Source organism: Callorhinus ursinus, unplaced genomic scaffold (genome assembly GCF_003265705.2).
Source record: "Callorhinus ursinus isolate GAN/ISIS: 27379988/994484 unplaced genomic scaffold, GSC_fseal_2.0 scaffold26, whole genome shotgun sequence".
NCBI lineage: Eukaryota > Metazoa > Chordata > Mammalia > Carnivora > Otariidae > Callorhinus > Callorhinus ursinus.
Genome location: NW_027397088.1, coordinates 10,183,103 through 10,193,302, shown reverse-complemented (window position 1 = coordinate 10,193,302; position 10,200 = coordinate 10,183,103). Strand labels below are relative to the sequence as shown.

General features: G+C 33.9%; 1 protein-coding gene across 1 annotated transcript; it reads left to right on the top strand.

Annotated features, from left to right (window-relative positions):
* The first annotated feature begins 9,360 nt into the window (after positions 1-9,360).
* Positions 9,361-9,732, top strand: LOC112838253 (large ribosomal subunit protein eL43-like). The gene has a single exon (XM_025891054.2). The coding sequence runs from the start codon at positions 9,388-9,390 to the stop codon at positions 9,664-9,666; it is 279 nt and encodes a 92-aa protein (XP_025746839.1). The 5' UTR covers positions 9,361-9,387; the 3' UTR covers positions 9,667-9,732.
* The last annotated feature ends 468 nt before the right edge of the window (positions 9,733-10,200 follow it).

The following is a 10,200-nucleotide window of genomic DNA, read 5'->3' as shown; positions in this document are numbered from 1 at the left end:
ATTAGCATACATATATTGTGAAATGATTACCATGATAAATTCAGTTAATGTCCATCTCCTGATGTGGTTACAGAAAGGTTTTTTTTTTCCTAGGGATGAGAACTTTTAGGATTCACTCTCTTAGCAACTTTTAATGGTGCCCTGCAGCCGTGTTATCTAAATTTACCCTTTTAGATATAAGGAAAGTAGCTCTCAGAATAGTCCAGAAGTAGATAATGTTGCTACCCACTTTGCTCATTCCAGTTTATTCTATTTTGTTATGCCCTATACTGTTTGGTTATGCCTTCTTCATATCCAAGGCCAATTCTTTGTTTTCTTTGTCTAGCTTCAAAGTTTGTTCTCCCTGTTCAGAGGTAGTAGAAGGATTTATTTTTTCATTAACTATTCCCACAACTGGTATATTTTCATGGCCATGACATCATGTATACACATAACATGCAGTACAAACCCAAAATTGCCTGAACAATGAAAATTCATATAAAAACAGAATTCCAATAAAACATCTCTCTTACTATACTTGTCATTATAACACAATAAAAATTATAGAATGACATCAGGAAAGTTACAGGTACTTTTTTACTTATAATTAGTGAGCAATTTTATTCTAACATATAACTTTGCTTTTAACATGAAAAATATGTCTCAAACTGTACTATCTCATTTTTCATAAATGTGTTGTAATTCAATGTGCTACTGATGTGAGAGTTCCCATAAATTAGATTATTCATCCAGAAATATATATGATCTGTTCACATTAAAAAATAAAACTCTATTAATCTTTACTTTAGAAATGTTCCTCTGCATATTAAAATGCAAAATTAATTTTAGTTATTTTTATGTTCATTGTTAGCATCTACATTAGTACATAGGTCTCTGCTGACTGGTGTGTGGGAATAGAAAGCATGATATAATGTCGGCATCCAAGCTCTGTCATCTCCGAGTGGTATGTCATTTGACAAGTTCTCAACCTCTCTAAACCTGGATTTTAATAGTTGGGTTTTAGAGGTATCATAGATAATGCATGTAAAATATATGTTATATATGTAATTAATAAGCTTGCACCTGATGTTTCATAATGTTCAGTGAATAGGCATTTAAAAATATCAACGTCATTATTTTTAGCAATAACATAACCATATGAATGATACCCATTACGATATAGGATTATTAAGAATCAGAAATACATAGGTAAAATGTGGCAGACATGTAAAACATAAAATTGTGTACTCTGTACTCATGAACTTACATAATTAAAAGATTATTCAGACAAAAGGCTGAACTATTTCACAATTCTCTACAAGCAAATTAATTATTTGTTTAGTTGAGACATCTGTTTCCTGTTGTATGAACCATTAAACAAAGAACCAAAATGAAAAACTAAGGAAACTGATTTGTCCTCCAAGATGATCTGGTTTTATTATATATTAACCCTTTAAAACAACCAGAGCATAGTCTTATTAACATAGAGTCCACTTAGTTTTTCTAAATTACCATTACTTAAATATATATATATGGATTTATTTTAGATCACAGTGGCATTTATAATTTGCCATATATAAAATTTGTAATTTTTTTTCCTTTATAAACTTTAAGGCCCTCAATTACTTTCCAGCATCAGTGTTCTCTTGCTCAAATATTCTAAAAGGATATAGGGCCATTGTCTATATATGTTAGACTACTATAGATATGTTAGCAAGTTCTGATGCCTCTTTTCTGAAAACCGAATAAAGACAAGAAGTTGAACTGCTTTCAAACTTAGTTCAAGAGGCGAATCACAGATTTAATCATTTACCCATTCATCCATCCGTGTTTTGATGCATTCAATGAAGATCAATAATTCACCTACCATATCAACCCTGAAAGCACTCTTCCCCTGTCTTTTATGAAACCACTGGGCTATGCCTCTTGCTACCTTTCAATTTGAGTAAAAGAGATTGTAAGAAAGCAGAGTTTTAAAAATTTCAATTTGAGTAAAAGATTGTAAGAAAGCAGGGTTTTAAAAACGATAATTAAAATAACAGTTTTTATATAGAATACCATCAAGTTTCATTTTAATAAGCATTATTAAGCAAAAAAAATTACATGAATAACATTCTAAAAGTGTTAAATTTAGCATGATTTCAATGAAAATTTCTAGACTTAAAGTCCAATTTTTAAAAGGAGCCAACAATCTGAAGCTCGGTTTTGAATTTGCGAAGGTCGGTGACCCTGACAGACCAATAGAACCTGACAACCTATAAAAGTTAGCCATAGAATCTTCTTTTGTACTTAGATGTTTAGCCTGAGGTAAGAATTGGGAGCTGAAGTTACTACCTAAAGCTAAAGGAGGAAACGGGGCCTGAAAGTCTCAAGGATTCCCTGTCCAGCTTCACTACTTGCTTTAATGTCTCAGGCCAGTGATTAAACTTCTCAGAACTTCTACTCTCTCTTTTAAAAATGGAGGTAATAATTATATCATTGGTTATTGGGGTAATTCATTGAGATAATGTATGGGTTTAGTCAATGATTAACTGTCAGTAATTATCCCATAGGTCACCACTGAAAACTTCCCAGAAGAATATGTTGCATCTTCTTCCTATCTTTCATGCTGTGTTCCCTTCCTAATTAGAAAGACAAAATTACTGAACATTATTGTCAAAAAAATGAAAAAAACAACCTACTGAATGGAAGAAGATATTTGTAAACCATACATCCAATAAGGGGTTAATATCCAAAATACATAAAGAATTTTTACAACCTAATATCAAAAACCAAACAACCCAATTTAAAAGTGGGAAAAGAACTTGAGTAGATATTTTTCCAAAGGAGATATACAGATGACCAACAGGCACATGAAAAAATGTTCAACATCACTCAACATCAGGGAAATGCAAATCAAAACCACAGTGAGAGATCACTTCACACTGGTCATACTGACTTTTATCAAAAAGACAAAAAATAACAAAAGTTGATGAGGATATGGAGAGAAGGGAGTCCTCATACAGTGTTAGTGAGAATGTAAATTGGTACAGCTATTGTGGAAAATAGTAGAGGCTCCTCAAAAAATTTAAAATAGAAATACCATATGATCCAGTAGTTCTACTTCTGGGTATTTATCCAAAGAAAGCAAAAACACCAATTCATATAAATATATGTATCCCTATGTTTTATTGCTGCATTATTTACAATAGCCAAGATACAGAAACAACCTAAGTGTCCATGAATAGACGAATGGATAAAGAAAATATGGTATGTATATACAAGAGAATACTACTTAGTCATAAAAATAGAGTGAAATCTGGCCATTTGCAACATGGATGAACCTAGAGGGTATTATGCTAAGTGAAATAAGTCAGAGAAAGGCAAAAACTGTATGATTTCATTTACATGTAGAATCCAAAAAACAAACAAGAACAAGATGAATAAACAGAACAAAACAGAAGCAGACTCACAGATACAGGAAACAAATTGTTGGTCACTGGGGGCGGGGGGGAGGGGTTGGGAAGCAGGTGAAATACGTGAAGGAATTTAAGAGGTACAAACTTCCACCTATCAAATAAATAAGTCATGGGGATATAATGTATGGCATAGGGAGTATAGTCAATAATATTATAATAACCGTGCATGGTGACAGACAGTAACTGGACTTATCATGGGGATCATTTCATAGTGTATAAAAGTATCAAATCAGGGTGCCTGGGTGGCTCAGTTGGTTAAGCAGCTGCCTTCGGCTCAGGTCATGATCCTGGGGTCCTGGGATCGAGCCCCGCGTCCGGCTCCTTGCTCAGCGGAGAGCCTGCTTCTCCCTCTCCCTCTGCCTGCCACTCTGCCTACTTATGCTCTCTCTCTATCTCTCTGTCAAATAAATAAATAAAATCTTTAAAAAAAAGTATCAAATCACTATGATATACACCTGAAACTAATGGGATATTGTATGTCAATTATACTTCAGTAAAAAAATACTGAACATTTTATTACTTAAGATTTCCAGCAACTGAGCTGTCACCAAAATAATGTAAACAAGATATCATTTTAACAATTGCTTCTTCATCTTTAAAAATATGTGGTTGATCTTTCTGGACATAAATGGTCATGGCGAGAGCAGGACCCATGTTTCTGAAGTCCATTAGGAGAAGATGGAGTGATTCAGCTAGCTGCCTGGGAGTAGTTGTCATTCTTAGATCCATGTCGCAACTGAGATGGCATTAGGTGATCTCTAGAGGCTGACAGGTCATGAAGGCAAATTAACTCCATAGTATGAGTGAGTGGAAACCTCTATACTCTTTGACAATAGCTGTAGGAACATCTCCAGATTGTTAGCTCCTAAGGCTAGGGAGAGTTCATCATACCAGAACCCAGTTGGATGGGGCCTGTCAGGCAACACAGGACAAGTGAGAAGAACAGTAATCTAATATGAACTTTCCACAGTTTGACCCATATCAGATGTCCTGGGAGCACTGAGTGACAGGGAAGAAAATAGGACATCATGCCAAATATTAAGACATAAAGTCAGAATGATATATCCTTAGGACTTGAATCAAAGTAATGGTCTGCTCCTCTCCAGGGTTTACTAGAGAATGTATTTTAATGATTGGCATACATGATTAGGCGTGACATATGCAAGAGAAATGATGATGGTCTAATGCACCATTCGTGTGCCAAAATTTGCTATTTTGTTGTTTTTAATAGAAAGACCGTTGTGAAGGGGTCAGTCAAGAGGGGTGATAGAGACGTTCAGGAGTATAGAGAAGCGAGCCATCATTCCTCCCTGGGTGCTGCTCCAGGGCAGAGCTCTTGAGCTTCTATTTGTCACACATATGATCCTGAATTATTACAGTCAGCTGTAAACTCTTGCAAAGGCAGGAATTTTGTATCATTCATCTTGAACTTCAGCCTACCTTCCTGACAGTCAGCTCTTCACCCAGGATCTATCACATTAAGTGGGAGCTCAAAATATGTAGTGATTTAAATCAATTTCAAATTAAGCCACAATAGTTCTTGTTTTGAGGGGTTATATGAGGGCATACCACAACTACTGCTACTAGGCCACCAAGTGATCTGTTGCTCTTGTCAGAACCAGGAAGCTGCCAGCTACCTGATAAATAAAGAATATGTATTAAAGCTTCCAGCTCAAAGACCGTGCAGCTGTGCTGTGATTTGCAACAGTGAGATGGATGTCCCATGCTCTTTGTCTCACTTGCTGTCTTCTGATCTCACTTCTTATTTAAAATCTAAAGTCACATTAGCAGCATTACTTCAAGTGAATCTGCAATATGACTTTTGGCTTTTCCACTAGGAAAATGCATTAGAAATGATTGGCATAGATGTTAAGCAAACCAGCCCACAGTATCTGACACTGCCCTTATCGTTACCTGGCTTTATTTTAGTTTTTTTAAATTGTTTGTCTCCCATTGATAGAATATAAGCTCCAAAGAAGAAGAGATTGCTTTACCTTTTTTTTTTTTTCACTTTTATATCTCTAATCCCAGAATAGCGTCTGGCACTTATTGGCCACTTATTAAATATCTCTGGATATATAATGAATGGATCATTGAATTAATGAATATGCAACCATACCCAAGAAGGATGAAGTATAAGTTGTATTTTTAGAACATAGTTCTGCTTCGGTTGAGGCAAGAAAGTTGGGGAACATTGTAAACTTCAGTTCCTCTTTTTATAAAAATCATACTATTATCCAACTTATACATTTATCATTGTGGGAAAAAAAACCCAACAACAACAATGTATATGAACCACTGATAAAACCTATATTCATCCTCAACTACCCACCCCCCACCCCCACACACACACGCACACACAAAGAGAGCCTGAGATCAAGACTTGTGTGCAGGATCTTTACTGAGAAGTGTTCCTAAAAGCAGGCCATTCAGGTATGTCTGGCCTTCTATTAAGTCTAATCCACTGCAAAATGAAATCACATTCAAAGGGGTGGATATCCGTAATCCCTACAAGGGTATTTTTATTTTTATTTTTTCCTCCAGTTTTGTTGTGATATAATTGACATATAACATTGTGTAAGTTTAAGGTATATGACATGCTGATTTACTACACTTATATATTGCAAAATGATTACCACCAGAGCAGTTAGCTAACACCTAAATCTTGTCCTACAGTTATCATTGTATGTGTGTGTGTGTGTGTGTGTGTGTGTGTGTGTGTGTGGTGAGAACATTTAAGACTACTTTTCAGCAACTTTCATGTATATAATACAATATTATTAATTATAATTGTAATGCTGTACATCAGATCCTCAGAACTTATTTATTCTATAACTGGAAATTTGTACTCTTTGACCAATATCTCCCCATTTCCCTGCACCCTTTATCCCTTAGTAACTCTCATTCTAGTCTGTATTTCTATGAGTTCATCATTTTTAATTCCATATATAAATGATATACAGTTTTTGTTCTTCTTTGATTTATTTCACTTAGCCTAATGCTCTCAAGGTTCACACATGTTGTGTCAAATGGCAGTTATCCTTTTTCTCATGGCTGAATAATCTCTAGATAGATAGATAGATAGATAGATAGATAGATAGATAGATAGAGATAAAGATATATAATGTATAGATATTATATAATATATTATATATAATCGCACATCTTCTTTATTCATTCATCTGTCTATGGACACTTACCTTGTTTCCATATCTTGGCTATTATGAATGATGCTGCAATTAACATGGTAGTACAGATTTCTCTTTCTGTTTCTGTTTTTAGTTCCTTTTAGAAAAAGAAGAACAAACAAGAACAAGAACAAACAAATAAAAATCAGAATGGAAGTAAATGAAAGGAAAAGTAAAAGACAATAGAAAAGATAAATGAAACTAAGATAATATTTTTGAAAAGTTGAATGAAATAGACAAACGTTTAGCTAGACTCACCAAGAAAAAAGGAGAAAGGGCTCAAATAAATAAAATTATAAATAAAAAAGGAGACATTGCAACTGCTACCATACACATACAAAGGATTATAGACCATAATGACCAACTATATACCAACAAATTGGACAACCTAGGAGAAATGGATAAATTCCTAGCAATATACAGCCTACCAAGATTGAATCATGAAGCAATAGAAAATCTGGACGGACCAATAATGAATAAGAAAATTGAATCAGTAATCAAAAGCCCCCTATAAACCAATGTCCAGAACCAGATGGCTTTACCGGTAAATACTACTAAACATGTAAAGAAAAATTTATACCAATTCTTCCCAAACTCTTTCCAAAATATAAAAGAGAATATTTCTAAACTCATTTTATAAAGTCAGCATTACCCTGATACAAAAACCAGACAGACACTACATGAAAAGAAACTTACACTCTAACATCCCAGATGAATATAGATGCAAAAATCTCAACAAAATATTAGAGGACCAAATTCAAAAATATATGAAAAGGATCATACACAACAATCAAGTGGGATTTATCCTGATGATGCAACAATGGTACAACATCCTCAAATAAATCAATGTGATATACTCCATTAAAAAATAAAGGATAAAAATAATACAAGCATGTCAGCCCATGTGTAGAAAACATTTGACAGAAGTCTACATTCTTTTTGATAAAAACTCTATAAGCTGAGTATAAAGAGAACATACATCAATGTAATGAAGGTCATATATGATCACACAGCTAACATCATACTCAATAGTGAAAATATTAAAGCTTTCTTTCTAAGATCAGAAACAACACAAGGATGTCAACTCTCACCACTTTTATTCCACATAGTACTGGATGTTCTAGCCAAGGCAATTAGGCAAGAAAAAGGAATCAAAATCAGACAGGAAGAAGTAAAATTGTCTATTTGTACAAGATATGATATTATATATTGAAAACCCTAAATACTCTACAAAAAACTGCCAGAACTAATAAACAAATTTAGTAAGCTTTCAGGATATAAAATCAATATGCAAAAGTCTGTTAGTGGGAATGTCAATGGTTACAACAACTGTGGAAAATAGTATGGCGTTTCTTCAAAAAATTAAAAATATAAATATATTTATATTTATATAAATTATATATATTTATATAAATATAAATATAAAAATCATAAATATCATATGATCCAGTAATTCCACTACTGGGTATCTACTCAAAGAAAATGAAAATACTAATTAAAAAAGATATATGCATCCCTATGTTTACTGCAGCATTATTTATAATAACTAAGATGTGGAAGCAATCCAAGTGTCCATCCACAGATAAATGGATAAAGAAGATGTGGTATATATATATATATATTCCAATATCACACAACCACAAAAAATAATGAAATCTTACCATTTGTGATAACATGGATGAACCTAGAAGGTATATGCTATGTGAAATAAATGAGACAAAGACAGATACCATGTGATTTCACATATATGTGGAATCTAAAAAAATGAAACAGATGAACAAACACATAAACAAGCCAAAAAAACAGATTCATAAATACAGACAACAAATGGGTGGTTGAAAGAGGGGAGGTTGGTAAGTGGATGGACAAATGGATGAAGGGAATTAAGAGGTACAAACTTCTGGTTATAAAATAAGTAAGTCATTGGGATATAATATATAGCATAGGGAATATAATAAATAATATTGTAATAATATTGTATGATGACAGATGGTGACTATATTTATCATGGTGAGCATCAAGTATCAAGTATAGAATTGTCAAATCACTATATTGTACACCTAAAACTAAGATAAAATTGCATGTCAGCTATACATCAATACTAACTTTAAAAATCTGTTGCCTTTCCATACAATAACAAATAACTTATCAGAGAAATTAAGGGAAAAAATATACTCTTTACAATAGCATCAAAAAGAGTAAAACAGCTACAAATAAATTTGACCAAGGAGGGGAAAGACCTTAATACTGAAAACTATAAGACACTAATGAAAGAAATTAAGGAAGACCACCAATAAATGGAAAGGTATCCCATGTTCATGGATTAGAAGAATTTATATTATTAAAAACAATTTCTACAGATTTATTGCAATCCATGTCAAAATTCTAATGGCACTTCTCACAGAAATAGAAAAAAATTCTAAAATTTGTATGGAACCACAAAAGATCCCCAGTTTGAGAAAGAACAAAACTAAAAGTATCACACTTCCTGATTTCAAACTATATTACAAAGATATAATAATTAAAACAGTATCATAAAAGTATCATAAACAGTACCATTGATATTTAGCATAAAAACAGACAGATAGATCAATGAAACAGAATAGAAACCTCAGAAATAAACCCATGCATATATGTTCAATTAATTTACAACAAAGGAGCCAAGAATATACATTGGGAAAAGTATAGTCTGTTCAGTAAATGCAAGGGTATCTTAAGAGGCTTAATGGAGCTCTCTGGGCTCAGACCTAGTTTGCGGCGGTATGGCTAAACGCACCAAGAAGGTCGGAATCGTGGGTAAATACGGGACCCGTTATGGTGCCTCCCTCAGGAAAATGGTGAAGAAGATTGAAATAAGCCAGCACGCCAAGTACACTTGCTCCTTCTGTGGCAAAACAAAGATGAAAAGACGAGCTGTGGGGATCTGGCTTTGTGGCTCCTGCATGAAAACCGTCGCTGGTGGCGCTTGGACCTACAACACCACTTCTGCTGTCACAGTAAAGTCTGCTATCAGAAGACTGAAGGAGTTGAAAGACCAGTAGAAGCTTCACCATTTGAAACATTACTAGCCTATAATAAATGGGTTAATTTATGTAACAAAATTAAAAAAAAAAGAGGCTTAATGGAAAAGATTTCAGTCCTTATTGTTTCCACTTGTCTTGAAGCCATAAATGATGTTTATCATCTCCTTCTCCTACCACCTATTCTAGAATTTCTACACTTTTCACCAGTATTTAGACTTCATTGGGTAGCTTGATAAATATGGAAAGCCAAACCTTCATTCCTGAATAGTTTAAGATCATTGCACCTTGCTCTTTTTGGATGGTAGTTGCTGCAAATGTCATTTACTATTAACACCAGGAACAGAAACACTGAGACACTCTGGTAAATCCTGCAGGTTACAATTATATCCCTCCCTGTCCTCAGGGTGTAGTAGCAATATAAGCTTGTTATGGTTATCAGAATGAATTATCCCAGCACCAGAGCAATTATTTTCCTTGACTAAAGTGACGAGGTGGTAAACATAGTTACTAGTTCAGTGGAAAACTAATGTGTCACCTTGGGGAAGCATATCT